Below are 20,065 nucleotides of genomic sequence, written 5' to 3' on the forward strand. Positions count from 1 at the left end.
CTGAAACTTTCACTATTTTCTCTTTATTTTATTTTGTGTTCAATTTTATAGTTTTTTGAATTTCAATTCAAACGTGACCATTACAATGACTGCCACTACGCCCCGTTTTGGAAAACCAATTTTCCGACTCCAGCTGTTTAAAGTCTAGGACTTAGCTAAATCCCGAGCTCAGAAACCGGCCCTAAATGTTGTTTCTATTCGATACGTGAGTTTAATGAGCATTTCAACGGCATTCACTCATCCTCCAATACTTTTATCAGTTAAAGGTAAAATGACTCAACTTCAAAATTTACAGACAAGTCCTTATACCCCTTTAATAGGAGGTCTCTGGATGCTTTAAATATCAAACAAAAATGATAAATGAGAATTGCTTGGTTTTCAGGTGTTTGGGCCGCTGCTACAAGGTCTTTATAGTGAAATGCACCGCGTATCTGTGGTGGGAGATGGCCCCAGGAAGCCACTCAACGCTCTCTTAGAACTCATCGATCTCCGCAGCAGTCCGCTCAACCATAACGATCGTCCTATTTGCAATCTCGTTCCTGTCCAGGTAAACTACAGTCGAACCTCTATATAACGAAGTCGATTATCCCGAGAAAAAATTCGCTGCCGAGAGGTATTCGTTATTGAGAGGTTCTGTCAAAAAAACTGCCATTCTTTAGCAATATTTATCAACTTTTTACACTATACTATTAGATGGAACGCAAAATACGGTTATTTTGTCAATATCTTCACTATAATAATAGCTCAAATTTCCTATTTTTTTGTTTTATATTTGAAAAGTGAGTAATATCGGTTGAATTTTGCTTTTGAATAAGACATCATGTTTGATAAACGACTCACATTTATTCAAACAGTCGGACATGTCTGGTACACTATTTTCCAGTTTTAATCCTTGCCTGATAATTTTGAAAGCCTCTAGAAATTCTTGATCTGAGGGATTCTTCTCCTCAGGTTCGTCACAGTCATCATAATCATAGTCAGTTCAAAGAATTGAAATGTGTGACAAAAGCAAGAATGGGAAAAAAGTCCAGTCGTTCACCTGCCTGGTCTACAATAATGAACCCATCGACAAAAGACAAAGAAGAATGGCGCAAATTGATACGGGGAGCCCACCCCAAATGACATGGGAAAATGATGATGAAACACTTTATGAACTAATAAGAATATTAAAGGGAATTGGATAAAATATTAATTTTATTTCAACTTGAAAGCTCTTGGAATTCAATTTCCAGTAGCTTGCATTCAATTTCCGACATGTGTTTCACCCTCTATTGCTCTATTGACTGTCTACCACTCCATCTTCTTCCTTCTTCCTACCTGAATTGCCATTATTTTTAGTCTATTGACCTTTCTGCTGAAACTAAAGAATTCCTTGAAAATGATCGTCTGCATCCTATACATACTACACTTTGTATGTTGAAGTCAAGAGAAAACATTGTTGTTGAGAGGTCCGAAATTCGTTAAATAGAGGTAAATAAGCAGCAAAAACTCTAAAATGTCATGGGACCAGGTAAAAATTCGTTGTGTAGAAGATTTCGTTAAGTGGAGGTTCGTTATAGAGAGGTTCGACTGTACTTGTAATTTACTGGTAAAACCTAAACTAACCTAGCTTTAAATTTTACAATTTTAAAGCTTCATGTGCTTCTCAAAGTAGATTTTTTTAAAATTCAATAAAGTTTCAAAATTGAACATTTGTGTTCTATCAAGTTTGAGTTGCCAAACATCGACTAGATAAACAAAGTTTTATTTGAGAACTGCACTTTTAGTATTTTTGTTAGAGGACTGCATTTTAATTAATGCAGTTGCATTGTCTGTATAAAATAACTTACATTAGGCTTACATTACAATATCATCGAATTCTCTTTGAACTAATTAGTATTCAACTCACACTGTTTTTTTCAAGAGTACTGTGTTGTGCTCTTGATAACAAATTATGTATGGTACATTATTCAGTTAGATTAGCACAATGACACAGTCATTGTTTTGTAAGTCCAAAGTAGAATAGATCAATACTAATAAAATCCTTTTAGTTATTTAAGCCTCAGATTGATTTTCGTGGCTCGATTACTTGTTTCAGCCATATTTTTAGAAGTGTGAAATTATTTTGAATGTGAGACTCCACATTGATATTTATATATCATAATTTATTGTAGAATTAATCGTTTCCCACTCAACTTGCTTAAGGTTCCTATAATGAGGCTTATTCTAAGACAATTCTTAACTCTAAGTGACTTCTATTATTTATTTATCTATTCAACAGAGACAAAAACACATAATCGTAGAATGATTGGGAATAGAAAAACAGGCTTATAGCCCTTACTATTTCATTCCCGAATTTTGATTGAAAATAAGTCCAAAAGAGGTTATGATTCGTCAGCACTTACAAACGAATATTTTTGGTACCAGAATAATTACAAAAAATTTTGAATTTAGAATTTTAAAATAGGGAATTCATTTATATACACTTCACTGTAGTTACGTGTTGAAACTTGAAAATATTGGAAACAAATGACAAATTTGGAGCCATAATATTATTCAAATCGATAAAAACAATGGGCATAATGATGCATTATTAACATTTCCCCTCACTTATAATTTTTGTTAATCAAACAAATATTTATTCTAACAATAATATCATTCACATTACATTTCACAATTCAATATATCAATAATCGAATGATTCTCTCAACTTGTGAAATTAAATAATCTTGATTATAAGTTATTCAAGCATAAATCATAAATCTTGGTTACTAATCAACAGATTGAGCTACACTTTCTCAGTATTCAACTGTTTTCTACATTGTTAATAACAATCTGGCAACAATGCGTAGCTAGTAAAGGTTAACACTATCTGCTTTGTCGAATAATAGACAAGGATTCCCCCTACACACAGACGAATAGTCTTGTAGGGGGTTTCCTATCATATCAATTTTATTTTGTATAATGTAATTTTTTTTAATCATTTTGGGAAATACAAGTTTTTGATTTGGATAACAACACCAATATTGATCAAATACTGTCATTATAACGTGGACCTCACTATAGTAATTATTTTAGAATTAGATATTTTGTGGCTTGAATTGTTGTGTTTGATTTTAGGTGCAGTTTCTGCCGGACATAGTGACGACAGCGGCCGGCAGAGAGCTAGCGCAAATGTCGTTCTTCGGTCCGTTCTTGTCGGTCTCTGTGTTCGCCGAGGATGACCCCAAGGTGGCCGAGCACTTCTTCAGCGGCAACACAATTGCCGACAAGTCGCTGCACACCACGCTGCAGCAGGAGCTCGAACATTGTCGGGTATGAACACACTGTCGTCTGTTGAAATGTCGTCTTGCTCCACAATGCACAAGACATGATCTTTTTAAATCTAATGACAAAGCAGTTGAAACAGTTGAATACTACTCCAATATTGGCATGTAAATCACCTGACACGAACACACTCACCTCAACACTGTACCATTCTCTTTTTAGAAGGTTCAAAGTAGGTGTGGTTGATGCTGATGTTGGCTGCTCTGACGTTCAATGCAAAACATTTTTTTCAATCTATCAATAACACAAACAAACAATAAATTTACAAAAAAAAAAAACAATCAAAATACAAATTTGTGATGAAAATACAAAAAAAAACAGGTTTCATGGTGAGGTGTGCTGAAGTTAAAGAAATTACTAAAAATATCTAGCCAACTATGGTGTCCCGTGTAATACATTTGCAAAGAGTATACAAGTAAGGAACGAAGGGTGAAGAGTATTGAAAAGGGAAGATTGATAGAGTACTTTATTTATGTAGATTACAATATACTGGCTTATACACTTATACAATAGCTTACAATACAGCAAAGTTTTAGATGAATTTACATAACATAAACTAAGGAAAAAATTATTGAACTGTACAATGATATGAAAAAAAGCAATTTGGAATAACTATACAAGATAATATTGTAATGCATCTACATAAATTGGCAGAGCTTTGGACATATCAATGTCCATTCTTTGGAAAGAATTCTTTGGAAAAATTATAGATTAGGAGAGGAGGAGAGGAAATAATATTGATTGATTGAGTACTTATGTAGATTACAATATTAACTAGCTAAGAGAGAGAAGAGACAAGCAAAATTTGTAACCGTATTTTACAAGAGAAACAGATGTGCATAACTAAATTTCTCCTCACTATCACTACACTGTCATTTGAAATGCATCTTGTAGAATACTAAATTTTCTTGAGTGAGACATTCAGGGCCGGTTTCCGAGCTCGGGATTTAGCTAAGTTCTAGACTTTAAACAGCTGGAGTCAGAAAATTTGCTTGCCGAAACGGGGCGTAGCACTACCACCGTAAACAAAGCCGTAGTGCATTCGTGTGACTTCAGCACAGGTAGGGCTCGTACACCAATAACAATTAGTTGATTTCAGTTGATCTATATCAGCTAGTGTTTTTATTGGTGTAGGAGTCCTACCTGTGCTGACGTCACACGAATGCACTATGGCTTTGTTTACGGCGTAGTCGCAATCCACATCTAAATTAAATTTCGAAAAACTAGAAAATTGAACACAAAATAAAATAAAGACAAAATAGTGTAAAGTTTCAGCTATTTTGAATTATTTAGGAATGTTCAATTTCGTCAAGGAAAAACGATTCCAATACTAGAAATGAGAAAATGAAGATTATCATAAAAGCTGCGACTACGCCCCTTTTCGGAAAGCCAATTTTCTGACTCCAGCTGTTCAAAGTCTAGAACTTAGCTAAATCCCGAGCTCGAAAACCGGCCCTATGAGTGATTGTATTCACTTCTTAATAGCTCCGATAATGTGGAGGTAGAATAGAATAGCTGCCTTTATTTGTACCTAGGAGGGCGGAGTTAGGGCGCAGCCAGCCCTCTCTTACACTCAACCCTCCAATACATACTACGTACAGACTTGAGCTGAATTCTTACACAACAATGTCAGTGAACAGTGAAAATATAATTCCCACGAGTTCTAATTGAACTATTTCCACTCAGCCCGGCCGAGTGACTATGAATAATACCATTAGAACTTATAATAATCATATTTTCACTGCTCATTGTTACTCAAAAATCAACATGCTCGTGTTCGTGGCGCTTAAGTCTTTGCGTGCACTGATAGAAAAGGCGATAAGGCAATTATTCAGGATAGTTCATTCACTCCTGATTAATATATATTTGTCATCATCGTGAAAAGTTTCAGAAGTTATGTTGTAGCCAATCGTGAGTAATACACGACTTAATTGATTGATAGACTTGGAAAAAATGAGAAAAATCATTGATGATTCAAAAAGGCATTCAAAATCGTATATATCTGCATTAGTCTATTCTGCAGCTGTATCCACTTTCTATTTTTTTTGACCTGTGTGATGACGTCAGGCCTGCTAGATCTCCTCAATATAATCTCTTCAAAATACGCTTCATTTTTGTAAAATGTTCACTCTTGTTGAAAAAGCATGCTCTGTCAATTGTTGTAGCATGATCTTTCATCCCGTGAATTTTTAGTGCGCAATTTTGAACATGCACTATTCTTTTTCAGTGGACTCTGCACAAGAAATATTCCACGATGTGCTAGTGTGACCTGTGTAATGACGTGAGGCATCCTAGATCTACTCAGTAATTTCTCCAAATTTCGCTTTATTTTTGTAAATGTTCAACTCTTGTTGAAAAAGCATGCTCTGTCAATTGTTGTAGCATGATCTTTCATCCCGTGAATTTTTAGTGCGCAATTTTGAACATGCACTATTCTTTTTCAGTGGACTCTGCACAAGAAATATTCCACGATGTGCTAGTGTGACCTGTGTAATGACGTGAGGCATCCTAGATCTACTCAGTAATTTCTCCAAATTTCGCTTTATTTTTGTAAATGTTTAACTCTTGTTGAAAAGACATGCTCTGCCAATTGTTGTATGATGTTTCTTCCCGTTCACTTTTAGAGCGCAATTTTAAACGTCTACTATTCTTTTTCAGTCGACTCTGCACAAGATATTCCACGGTGTGCTGGTGAATTCGAGTTCTCGAGAGCCGATGCTGTCCTACATAGCAGCGCTGCTGCACCACAACGAGAAACGAGCGCAGATTCATGCGGAAGAGAGGGCGCTCGCCGGGGATGGCTTCATGCTCAATCTGCTTTCTGTCTTGCAGTACCTTTCCTTGAAGGTAATTTCATTGCGTTTATATTATAATATCCATGTAGAATTCTGAAATCTGAAGATAGTTTTGCAGTACTTAGATTGTATTAAAGGTAATTTTATTATTACTAAACGAAAATCCAAAGTAAATGCTGTAAATCACCCCGAAGACTTCTGCTACTGCAAATATTGACAAAAGGGGAAACAGATGGAAGTAGGGAGGAGAATGGGTGTTCTGATCCAGGTGACTGTGTGAATAGTGTTTGTGTGTGTGACTGTGTGAATAGTGTTTGTGTGTGTGTTTCAGTTTGTGTTTGTGTTTAAGGTTTTTTTCGATTAGGTGTATTTCAATTCCCGGGCTGACAAACAATTTTTGAATAGTAGCGCTCATCGAATATCCATCTAGCTGTTCACCCTGTTGTCAATATTTGCAGTAGCAGAAGTCTTCGGGGGTGATTTACAACATTTAATTTGGATCTTCGTTTAATAATAATTATTAATTCATTAGCATTTGAAGAAATTCAATATCTCAGTAATTTTCATCTGTAATTTTACTGCGTTTATATTACAATATTCGAGTCCATGTAATCCGTAATCTAAAGATATTCTTGCAGTATCTTTCCTTTAAGGTAATTTTATTGCATTTATATTATAATATTTGAGTCCATGTAGAACTCATTCGAAATCTAAATAATTGAGGGGGTTAAGGAATAATAATTAAAACGGATTTTTGCATTATTCTCATTTTGTATGCGGCAATAATATTTCTCATAAAAATAGCTTGATCGATTTTTAAAAGTTACCTCAGCTCAATTCAATTTTTTGTTCTTATTTTAAAAACTGTTTTGGTTCCATTTTTTTGAATCATCTATCATTCATAACCATTCTATCACTCCATTTATCAGAAAAATGTGTTTAATCAGAAAAATAGTTTATAGTGTTCTGAAAAGTTGACGTAACCTTCTTCCCAATTGTATATTTGAGTTTGACCTGAAATTGTCTTTATCATTCCAAGTCTACTAATGTCTATTATTACTGTTTTTGCCGGGTGAGAGTCTAAGAGCAGCACAGTTTGATGGTCTACCAGCGTCAAATAGCTTCACGAAAAAGAACTACTAGGACAATCGGCTTGAGTTGACAGTGAAATTTGGAACATAAATTACCTCCTATACCATGGGATATCTTTCTATGCTATCTTTTCTCTATTCAGTCAACTGTACTTGACTTTTGCTATTGATAATTGATTAAACTGTGATAAATTGGAAATTCAATGTTGACTATTTGTGTTGCAGGTGAAACTGAACAAAGTGGACCCTCAGTATCCGTTCCATCCATCTAGTCTGGTCGACATTAAGAATGATACCAAGCTGAAATTCACATCCCAGGAATCGGCCGACTGGTTAGATCAACTCAGTAAGTTTCACCTGTGAGGACGTTGATACTAATAATACTGAGGGTGAAGCCCACATAAGCTCTTAGGCTTGTGCTTGGGTAATGAGTGAGAGGGATGATGATGAGAGATGACGACTACTTTCTTAGGTAGTTGGTACCGACGGCTTATCGTCTCCTCCGAAAGACGGAGTGGCCGTATCTATGTGATTGTGCTGTGTTCAAAAACTTTTCGCCCCGGTCGAGATTCGAACTCGGGTTCTCTAGATTATTAGACCGGCGCGTTATCACTTACTCCAACGTTCTTGTAAGATAAGATTTGTAATAATGTCCATATACTTTACAAGATTCCATGGAAATGATTGATTGAAAAACAATAATGTTATTGGTATCACTTCTGTTACTTGGCTCACATTCCAAGTTTAAGTAATAAAATTTTGTTAACATGGTGCTCAATTGTAGCATGTAACATGCCTCTTCACTTTTGGTAGTGATATGTTGTCCAATGTTGAAAAGTAAAAAGTCAAGTATTTCTCATTGATCCCAATATGATCTATAAGCCCATTGTATTTACGGCGAGGCAGAACTCTCTGCCAATAGAATCCGTTCGCATAGTAACAATTAATAATTTCGTTCGTGCGTGTCAGGTGATAGGTGATTAAATGCCTAAACTAAAATAAAAATCCACTGTTTTAACAGCTTCGTCATTAAATTCAAAGAGGTCTTGTCGAGTGCATGCTGGTGCAAGACATCATTTTAGGAGGTGGTCAATTAATAATAAGTTTTAGTCAACCTTTCCTGAACTTTGAACGTCAAAATATCGAGGCTCTGATAGAAACATCAAAACTTTTTCACTGTTCTAAAAATCTTTGCTGTAAAATTCACGTACCTATTTGAACCGTTTATCTTTAGAGTTGAAATGAACATATTCCGCTAATCGTGAACCAAATTTTTGAGAATGCCAAATTTTTTAAAATATTTCCAACGGAATGGAAGCTGACTCCTTGTTAGTGATAGATATTGAAGAGCGCAAGCCGGTATCTATAATGGAGATATTGTGCTGGATAAAGGAGCGTTTGCATTGGTCAAGTCTACTATTAGAGTTTTGTATAAAATTTATGTATTTTGCAAATTTGAAGTCAAGTTTACAACAACAGAAACTTGAATTCACTATGCCAATGTAGACCCTTCTTCAAGTTTTGTAGATGTTGAACATGTTTGACTTTTGGATTCAACCTAAAAATGGAAAAATGAGATTAAAAGAGTTATCAGTCAATGTAGAATGTATAAAACAACTAAATGAAGAAGTATGTTGCAAAAGAAAACTATGTATAAAGAAGAAAACTTTGAGATTAATTAGATAATATTGTAGTTATTATCCTTATTGTACTTATTATTGAGGTTATGAAAACTTGAAGTCAAGTAAACTTGCTTAAACTACTTTTGTACCAATTTCTACCAATATATGTCATGAATTGCATCTATAGTTATGGATGGTAGGTGAGTTACATCACCTACCGTAATTATGATGTGAGTAGGGTTCACGTTACATAAGTTCACGTTGAGAATACTGGAAGGTATGATAATTGAACAAAGGGCTCGTGGCTACAATATTTGAAGTAAGTAACCAAAGATCTAGGGGTCCAGAGCTACATCCAACTGAAAAGTACAGCTCTGGACAGAAAACGATGTAAAGCTGTCTACCAATCGAATGACTGAAGCTAAAGAAGAAGAAGGGTGACTAAGTGGAGTAGTGTGGAGTAGGGCATAAGCGGAGTAGTGTGATTAATAGCAAGTAAACTTGACTTCAAGTTTTCAAAATTGCCCCATTCAACTCAAACGTTGAGAAAACTTGAATTCAAGTAGACTTGACCAATGTAAATGACAATTTGAAGTGACTGATTTGTCTGTTTCAGGTAAAAGTCAGAAGGGCTGGAAGGAGCCGAAATTTCCGACGCAGTGTTGGTTTTTGACGCTGCACTGCCACCACCTCGCCCTCATTCCGGCATTCCAGAAGTACAAGCGTCGCGTGCGTGCTTTGCGTGATCTACAAAAACTGGTAAATCTTCTCAAGTGTTTTTTAAAAATATTTTGAACATTGAGGGAAATTTCACAGAAAATATTAATTTTCCCATTCTCTGGAAATGTTTCTTCCTCATTCTCTGAAAATTTTTCTCTTTATAAGATATGAAATATAACAGTAAACTATTTTAATAAATTTATAACAGTGTAGACTCTTTATATGAGTTGAAATATAACAATACACTATTTTCATAAATTTAGAACAGTGTAGACATCCTTCTGAAATGTTTTCTTGAAATATTTTGAACATTGAGGGTAATTTCGCAGAAAAATTTGATTTTCCCATTGTCTGAGGATGTTTCTTCCTTTGAAAATGTTTTCCTTTATATGATTTAAAATATAACAGTAGATCATTTTTATCAATTTAGAACAGTGTAGATATGTTACTGAATATAGAGCAGTTCATCCTTCGGTTGACGTTCTCATTCACTGACATTCGTCATCCTTATTTGTTGTGTTGTACACTTTACTTGCTCTTAGTGGCATACAATATTTTCAATGCATAATTTTTCCAGATTGATGAAATGCAAAGCACAGAATCGCAATGGAAGACACTGTCATTCGCTAGCAGAAACAAAGAGCTAATAAAGAGATGGAAACAACAGATTAAGGTGAGTATTATCATACTGTTTCATATAAACATTGTATTCATCCGTGTAATAATAGATTCGTGATTTTATAATAAGATTGCATATTATGTTGGATCATTATACAGAGCGTTCATTTTGTCACACACATCCAAATAAACATGTTAAAGTGAGGTTTCCACAGTGTGTTACCATAGAGAAACGATAGCGTAAGAAGAATATTATATGCTACATCTGGTGTATCATAATATGCTAAATGAGTGAGCTACATAGGGACAAAATTTCTAAACAAGTTGCATAGTAATATAGATTTTAAGAGCATGACTTCATAAGTTCCTTGTTGAAAGAAGTTTTTATAGTGTAAATGAATTTTCATCTGACAGTTATGTATGACATCATATAGGCTATATTTATATTTTTATTATGTTAAATATTGAAGAGATTTTTTTTGTCATGACAATGTTCAATCGTATAGTTGTGACGATTCATAATGACTGTACTGTATTGAACCATAGAGAAACGATAGCATAAGTAGATATCCCATGGTATAGGGCGTTTATGTCGCAACTTTTACTGTTATCCCAAGCCGATAGTTCACGTAGTTCTTTCCCATGCAGCTGTGTGACGCTGGTAGTCTCTCAAATTGTGCCGTTCATACACTCTCACCCCAACAAAACAGTAAAAATTGACAATAATCGACAGTAATCGGCTTGAGATAACAGTAAAAGTTGCGACATAAATTCCCTATACCATGGGATATCTACTTACGCTATTGTTTCTCTATGGTGTTACTACACCGACCTTGACTATTTATAGACCTTGAGTACACAAAAAAACCGACACGCTTGGCAAAACATATCACACATCATATTTGACTACATATGGGGACTACATATGACTGTGTAATGGGTCCTATTATACAGGTTTCCCACGAAAGTTGTAACAGCCATAGACTATATATTCTACAAGAAATTTGCAACAAAAGATGTCCAGTAAAATTTTCTTGAATCGACCTTAGTTTTCGATACATATAGATTTTTCGATAATTTGAAAAACTTCAATAAATGGAAATCTATCAGTCAAAATCTAATTCTAAGGATAAAACTTCATATATTTGACTAAATAAGGTGACTACATTTGACTATGTAATGGGGCACTATTGTATACAGGGTCTCCAACGAAAGGTGTACAACCAAAGAGCATAGATTCTACATGAATTTTGCAACAAAAAATGTCCAGTAAAATTTTCTTATATCGACCTTAGTTTTTTAGATATACAGATTTCTCGATATTTTTGAAAAACGTCAATAACTAGAAAACTATCAGTCGAAATCCAATTCTAAGGATATGGTTGGAAATAGGAAGAAATTTCCAATAAGACTCACATACTTGGTTTTTTGTTAGACGTTTTTAAACTTTGAACCTTCATCTGTTTGAAAGTTGGCTTTGAACTGGACAAATATACTTTTTCAACTTTGAGCGATCTTATAAAGTTATAAAACACGTCAAACAAAGAAGCAAATCAAATGAATCTTATTGGAAATTTCTTCCTATTTCCAACCATATTAGAATTGGATTTCGACTGATAGTTTTCTAGTTATTGACGTTTTTAAAAAATATCGAGAAATCTGTATATCTAAAAAACTAAAGTCGATATAAGAAAATTTTACTGGACATTTTTTGTTGCAAAATTCATGTAGAATCTATGCTCTTTGGTTGTACACCTTTCGTTGGAGACCCTGTATACAATAGTGCCCCATTACATAGTCAAATGTAGTCACCTTATTTAGTCAAATATATGAAGTTTTATTAGATAGTTGATCGTTCATTTCTAGTCGAAGGGCATGTCAAGCCTCTGTTGCAAATTCCATGGAGAATCTAACTATGATCGGTAATCATTGTTTTTTCCTTAAGATGATGTTGTTAATAATTGTTTTTCACAATAAGATGATATTGTTGTTTAGAAACTGACACGCAGCAAGGCGTGTGCGGACGCAGGACTGATGGACGACGCGCTGATGCGTCGCTCGGTGCAGTTCTACTCGACGGTGGCCGAGTTCCTGTTGGGCGTGCTGACGGGGACGCCCCTCGGCGCCGCGACGCCCCGGGCCATCGCACTGCCCCTGCCCAGTGAGCCGCCCCTCTTCGCCGCTCTGCCTGAGTGGTATGTCGAGGACATCGCCGAGTTCCTGCTCTTTGCACTCCAGTCAGTACTCCTCTTTCTGTAACCATTTTTTAATAGTTTAAGGCCAGTTGCACGTACGTCTGTTAAATATGGAAATTAACGCCGATTAACAAATCAGCGTTAGTTTTACGGATTCATTTCTGTTTCACAAAGATCGGTTAGTTTTTAATCCCGATTAAGTTTTCCCGTTAACTAACCAAGATTTTAACGGTTTCACAGTCCGGCAACACTGTAATTAATTTAACCAACAGATGTTATTATTCATCACAAATATCACAAGATAATTGAGGTTATGATATTGAAGCGGTGAATTTTAAACTGAAAATAATTAACAAACGAGATCATCGTCCAATATATTATACATAGAAATGAGTTTGATTTCAATTCTAATAAGAGAGAACATTTACATAATAGAAAACTGATAATGATAGGTATGCTTTAAGGTAAAAATGAGGTTGTCATTGAAGCGGTGAATTTGACCATTCAATACAGAGGCATGCGCCATAAAAATGCTCTGTCTGTCGCAGTGTCAAGTGCTATGCTGCTATCAGACGACAACAGATCGAAAACTAACCTCAAAAATCAGAATCTAATTTTGAATGCTAATATCAGCTAAATACACTTCTCTTTTTTATTAGCGGATGAAATTAATTTATATATTTAGCTCATACTTTGAATTCTGTAGTTTTTTTACCAAAAAGCAATTGGAAGACAGCTATCAGTAGGTACCTAATCGGCGTTAGTTGGATTTAATTCCCCGTGAATGGCCTGTTAAAAATCTTTTACGTCGATTAGTTTAACCGGCGTTATTTTCCGATTTTTACTTTTGTGCAAACAAACTTTCTTTGTTTCAGCTAATCGCCGTTAAAATGGTGCCAATTAATCAGAATTAAAAACTTTTTACGCCGGTTACTTTAATCGGCGTTATCGCTTGAAATTTCTGTTTTGTGCAATCAAAATGCATCGGTTAGTGCTAATCTCGATTAAAGTATAGCATTCAATCGTGATTAAACGTTAACCGACGTATGTGCAACTGTCCCCAAGTCTTACCAGTTTTAAGTGTAACAACCAACAAACATTTATTACGCTTATACCGCATCCACATGTTGGCCCAATGACGACCAGCGCCAGTGTATGGATGGGTGGTTTGCCAGCGCTCGCCTTCGTTGGTCATCGCTCCGATTTTTGTCGAGCGAAAGCCAGTATGGCCAGCGCTAGCAAACCACCCATCCACACTTTTCTCAACCAATGCGTTCTGTTACCTGTTTTGTCATCTGCTCTTCTGTTTTCCTCTGTGTAATTGAGTTGCTATAGGCCTATTGTTATTGCGTTACGTATCTTTCTATTACTTATCGTTCTAAATTCTTATTGTTTTTATATTGTGTCACCTTGCCTGAAACTGACAAAATCATGTTCAAAACTCTCGATGACAGAGCGATGCTTTCAGCTACTCTATATCTGTTGGCCAATAACCAGCCGGCACTTTTGGGTGAGTGTGAAAGCTATTCGACCCCCACGACACCGACTAGCATCGGGATAAGGCCATTCTAAACCAAATCACAACGATTGATAAGGTCAAGTACTGGAACTCAGTTGGACTTGAGCCCTGTTTTCTTATGAATTTTAGCTCGGCAGAGCAGAAATAGAATACAATTATCTTGAATGGGAGTGTTCACACATTATCTGACTAAAAACGTGTGAACAATACCTTAGGAATCAATGGTCTTAGAAAGCTCAACTCTTTGGAAATAATGTTTTCGGGTTACATAATAATTCACGTAATCAACATAGGAAAAACAACTTCAACACAATAAATAGAAACCTCATTATCACTTTTGTCGTTGGGAAGGCACTATCTCATATCAGACACCTGCATCGTTGAATTTCTCCATTCTTCCTGCCGTTAATATCAATTACATATCATACTTGGGAAAATTGAATACCTTAGTTCAAACATGGAACAGGAAGATATCATAGATAGAGAATATTACAGTAGAAATTGGTTATAACGTCATTCAAGGGACCACACACTCCATCAGGCTATATCATTGTGACACTATAGAAAAGGTTTCAAAATCTTAATTTTAAATCGAGGGAAAATTGAGGAAAATAATTTTATATGGAAAACACACTTAATAAAGGTAATTTAGGAAATACATACTTTATCATAAATAATATGAATAACTGAACCTTATCTAAAAACTTTCTCAGTCTGGCAACATTGCCTTCTCAGTTCTCGGCCCAATTTTCTTCACGTTTTATAAGAGTTTTTATAATTTACTGACGATAAATCCGAGGTTTTCACAATGTAAATTACTTATAGTTTGGCGGGGCCTATAAATTGATGAGGTTATATATGTGTTAACGCTTTGGCTAGGCTGCAATAACGAGTTACACTGTATTTTAATCATAGTCATGTTTTAATCTTATTCAATCTCATTTGAATCATGTTTACTAATCATAATCATGAGCCCACTTATCAAGCATTTCTGCACTGTGCACTTTTATCTTCAAGTAATTGTTAATTATTTTTGCTGTATTCAGTGATTGAAATGGCTTCTTTGATCGCAGATGCAGTCCAGATGTTCTGGTTGATGACATGGACGACAACATGATCACATGGCTGCTGGTGGCGGTCTGCTCGCCGCACTGCATCAAGAACCCCTACCTGGTGGCCAAAATCATCGAGGTGCTCTACGTACTCAATCCCGGCATCCAGGCGCGCACCGAGCAGCTCTACTACAAAATCATGCACCATCCCATTTGCCAGCAGTACTTGCCATCGTTTCTCATGAAATTCTACACAGGTCAGTGTCACATCCTGTGTTTCAGTTTGTCCTGTATTTCAATTTTTCGTTAATTTTGTCTGCAAAATTATCAAAACATTTTGAATAAATATAATATTATATCTGTGTCATCACCTAAATTTGGAACAAAAATAATACATAGATTGCGCTAGTATTGTATCTGCCATTGTTATTTCGTCACTATCATTTGTAACATGAATAAATATCAACATAATTCCATTTCAATGCAGAACTCCATTTCTCTTTGGAAGAAAAATAACACAAGGACTGTCTTAGTATTTTATCTACCTTCAGTATCATTATTGTAACATGTAAAAATGAATAAATTTCAACATATTGCCATTCAAATGCAAGAACCCAACCTCCCTTTTCCTTTGACTTTTAAATCATAATAATTAAATAGAACCTTAGAGATTATGATCATCTAATTTTATATTGAAATCTAATCTAGAATTCTACACAGTCCTCCCTTTCTTTTCTTTGTTACCACGCTAATCAAACTCTAAACATATTTGTGTGCTATCAGCTCTCTAAAAGTGCGGCCAGGACTGGACAATAATTGTGTTGAACATGTGTGTATACACATACTGTCATACTAAGATGTGTCATCACAAACAAACAAAATTTTTTGAGGTTGGGTTTTTGTATCTTGATTTTTTGCTGTTTATTTTTCCTCAGCTGCTCTATACTTGTGTTCAAATTATTTTTGTATCATGTTGATTCTCCAGTGGTTTATTTATTGCTATTGGTTGTTTAGTTTATGTTAGAAGCTTCTGTCAAACAGCTGGTTTTTTTCCAAGTTTTTGCTGATGACAGAACATCACGAATGACGAGCATGTGTGTACACACATGTTCAACCTACTTGTCCTGTCGTTAGTGGCCAGGCTCATCTATTCGAATTCTACACAGTTTTGTGTACCATCTGTTCTCTTTCAACTCTTTAATCGAATTCTACACAGTTTTGTGTACCATCTGTTCTCTTTCAACTCTTTAATCGAATTCTACACAGTTTTTTTGCTTTCACTTCTCTATAACACGATTTACTCATTGATCGACTCTCAAACAAAACTGTCCTGTCTTTAGTGGCCACCCTAAATCAACTACTGTACTTAAATTCTACACAGATTTGTGTAGAATTCTACACAGTTTTTCTGCTTTCACTTTTCTATATATATTATCATTGCGCGATTCTAAAACAAGTCATCATCGTACTCAAGCCTCTAATTCATCTAATAATAATGATGATTGTAGCACCACAAATAAGACTTACTAAAACTATGAGAAGCCATACTTACCAGCAGTATATATTGTATAATAAACTGTCTCAAACAACCAGGAATCTGCCTCTAAACAAATTTAAGAAATTTATATACAGTTATCTGAAAAATAATGCCTTTTACTTACTTGAGGAATATCTGAATACCTAACTTGAATGTAATATAAATATGCTTTATCATGTATAATTTTCTATCCAATAATTGTGTGTACTTTTAAAATTATGACTTACTTATTGCTCTTGTTGTAGCTTGATGATTAATAAAATTAATCTTGATAGCTAACCCTTCATTATGATAAAGAATCCTTGATTCATTCAATAATTGAACTAATTAAAAAAAACACTTAATTGACATCATGGGCTACTTATTAAATTAATAAAACAATATAAAATCTTATATCACCCTTTATTTTTAAAAAGCTTTAAAATAGTTTAACAACTAGTTTCGGTGATATCACACCATTGTCAGGTTATAAAATAAAATAAAAATTATTGAAAATCAATTAAAATAATAATTGATTTATTTAGGATACAAAACAACGAATAATGCTTTTGATTTAATAAAGAAGATTTCTAATAAAAAAATACAACAGGAACAATTTAAAAAATCAGGCGTTTATAAACTGGAATGTAGTAATTGTGATTTTACCTAGACTCATTGACGATTGAAAAATAAATTGACTCATTGACTAGGAAAAATTTTACATTGGTCAAACACGTAGATGTTTTCAAAAACGGTTCAATGAACATATTCAGGCTTTAGAATCAAAAAATACTACTCAAAAATGAGCGTTTGCTGAGCATTTAATTGAAAATAATAATAATTATATCAATATAAATTCTAATATGAAAATATTAAGTATTGGTAATGAAAGTAATAAATTGAATGTAAAAGAAGAATTTTATATCTATAAAACTGCAAAATTGGATAGGAATAATTTAATAATATAATCCATTTAACTTAGATAATCCTATTTTTGATAAAATTAAAAGTGAATAAATAAAATTTAAATTTAATAACTTTAACCAGAAATAAATTAATCATATGAAATTAAGCATAATGTTTATTTTGTATCAATGAGTGAACATTTATTGAATTTTATTTCATTTTATAACTAGAAGATGGTGTGATATCACCGAAACTAGTTGTTAAACTATTTTAAAGGTTTTTTGTTTAAATAAAGGGTGCTATAAGATTTTATATTGTTTTATTAATTTGAACTAATTAATATTTTTCACAGATGTTGAAACCACTGGATCGAGTTCGGAGTTCTTCGACAAGTTCACCATTCGCTACAACATCAGCATTATACTCAAGGGAATGTGGGACCATGCTGTACACAGACAGGCAATCGTCAATGAGTCTAGGTAAAATCACTACAAGTTTGTTTTTATCATACTGTATTATTTCTTATTTAAAGTTTTTTCTATTATTTGTGTAACTGTTATCCTTGTTTTGTCAATTTTATGAAACATGTATTGTTATACAACTTAATCTCATGTTTCTCCATCCAATAAGAATTTTTCTTATGAGACGTCTGAGAACTCTTGTTCCTCAGCAATATTCGAGAACGTCCTACTTCGAGTTTTTCCAGAGTTTGATTTAATATGGGCATATTCTATGGGGCGGAGCAGCCAATACTAGTAGGATGCTGCTTCTTCAGAAAAAAGTAGTAAGGCTTATGGCCAATGCTGAGTACCTCGCTCATTGTCGTCCAATATTCGTCTCGATGGAGGTTATATGACTGTGCTCAGCCTGTACGTCATGCAACTCCTGGTCAGGGTCAGGGACGAATTGGATGATCTTGAATGTAGGTCTAAGATACACAGGCATTTCACCAGACAAGCATGTCATCTGAATGTTCCTTTTGTCAGGCTAAAAATACTTGAAGGTCATTATAGAATATTTTCAATCAAGGCATTCAATAAGCTGGCTGTTAGTGTGAGAAATATTAATCAAGCCCGTTTCAAAACACAAGTTAAAAGCTGCTAACAGAGAACCCATTATACAGAGTGAGTCATATGTATGGGAACACTTCAATAAATTTGAGACTGTTGTAGATATAATACTTTAACTTTCAGGTTAAGTTATTGGTCAAATACTCTACCTTTTGGCGTACAACTTAATTTCAATCCTTCATAAGGGGGTGACTTAGGGGTTGTAACTCGAATATTTTAAACGTAAATACCCATTGTGTGGTACATCATTTCAAATGCCTTTTAAAAACAAGAAAGATGTCATCGATAAAAATGTTCTATGATACTTTTATCCAAAATGGCGGCTGATTGAAGTTTTAGTTTTTAAGGAAATGAGGGGGTTGTAACTCAAATGTTTAAAAGGTTAACACCCATTGTTCGGAACATCACTTTTAAGGCCTTTCTGGAACAAGAAAGATGACATCAATAAAATGTTCTGTGTTACTTTTATCCAAAATGGCGGTTGGTTGAAGTTTTAGTTTTTAAAGAAATAATTGATAAAGTTCAATCAGCCGCCATTTTGGATAAAAGTATCATAGAACATTTTTATTGATGTCATCTTTCTCGTTTTCAAAAGGCCTTTAAAATTATGTATCACGGTGTTTACATTCAAAATATTTGAGTTACAACACCTCATTTCTTTAAAAACTAAAACTTCAATCAGCCGCCATTTTGAATAAATTATCATAGAACATTTTTATTGATGCCATCTTTCTTTCTTGTTTTAAAAAGGCATTTAAAATGATGTATCACACAATGGGTGTTTGCATTTAAAATATTCTAGTTACAACCCCCAAGTCACCCCGTTATGAGGGGTTGAAATTCAGTTGTAGGTCAAAAGGTAGAGTATTTGACCAATAACTTATGCTGAAAGTTACAGTATTATATTTACAAGAGTCTCAAATTTATTGAAGTATTCCCATACATATGACTCACTTATTTTGAGTAATGATTATGTGTATCGTGTATGTATGAATTGGTTAATCGAATTTTCAGTAAGTTTTATAGCTAGTATTTTATTCTCGATGACACCTAATGTACATTGAAATGTATTTATTGGTGAATTAACATATTCTTATTCATGCAGCTGCTTCTTTACAAAAATTATATCGACTGGTGGCTAATAAGCAAAATGGGAGACACTTGCTAAAAACTATTTTCTAATTTCAAAACTGTTGGAGTTGAGATCTCACGATATTTTGAGAAATCATTCTCACTAAAGTCAAGTATACCATGAAGCATGTATAAAACATGAGAATGTTAAATGGTAAATCAATTTAATTCCTAATGAACTTGTGTGTGATTTTTACACATTCCACTTTAGTTTTAAATAGTGTTGTTTCCAATTTGGTTATTTATATCATCCATTCATGTTTCAGATCTGGAAACCAGTTTGTGAAGTTCATCAATATGTTGATGAATGATACCACATTCCTGTTGGATGAGAGTCTGGAATCACTCAAGGTTAGATTTGTTTAGAAGAAGATAAAATTGAATTTGAGATTAGTGATATCAATCATTATCAACTTGGAATTAATTATGGATAGTTATTGATTGCACTCAAACAGTTCTGGTTCAATGAATTATTATGAAGAAAATCTATCCAACATGACAACATCCAATCTATCAACATGTTA

General features: G+C 34.2%; 1 protein-coding gene across 2 annotated transcripts in view; it reads left to right on the forward strand.

The window, feature by feature from the left end:
- Positions 1 to 20,065, forward strand: part of LOC111048423 (ubiquitin conjugation factor E4 B) — a 47,143-nt gene that overhangs the window by 13,835 nt on the left and 13,243 nt on the right. For both annotated transcript variants that reach the window (XM_039445659.1, XM_039445668.1), the window contains exons 7-16: positions 383 to 547; positions 3,100 to 3,294; positions 5,965 to 6,153; positions 7,418 to 7,538; positions 9,431 to 9,573; positions 10,112 to 10,207; positions 12,148 to 12,389; positions 14,940 to 15,175; positions 17,693 to 17,819; positions 19,808 to 19,892. In XM_039445659.1, the coding sequence (XP_039301593.1) occupies positions 383 to 547; positions 3,100 to 3,294; positions 5,965 to 6,153; positions 7,418 to 7,538; positions 9,431 to 9,573; positions 10,112 to 10,207; positions 12,148 to 12,389; positions 14,940 to 15,175; positions 17,693 to 17,819; positions 19,808 to 19,892 (1,599 nt within the window). The remainder of the gene's footprint in view (positions 1 to 382; positions 548 to 3,099; positions 3,295 to 5,964; positions 6,154 to 7,417; positions 7,539 to 9,430; positions 9,574 to 10,111; positions 10,208 to 12,147; positions 12,390 to 14,939; positions 15,176 to 17,692; positions 17,820 to 19,807; positions 19,893 to 20,065) is intronic.

Source organism: Nilaparvata lugens, chromosome 1, assembly GCF_014356525.2.
Source record: "Nilaparvata lugens isolate BPH chromosome 1, ASM1435652v1, whole genome shotgun sequence".
NCBI classification, from domain to species: domain Eukaryota; kingdom Metazoa; phylum Arthropoda; class Insecta; order Hemiptera; family Delphacidae; genus Nilaparvata; species Nilaparvata lugens.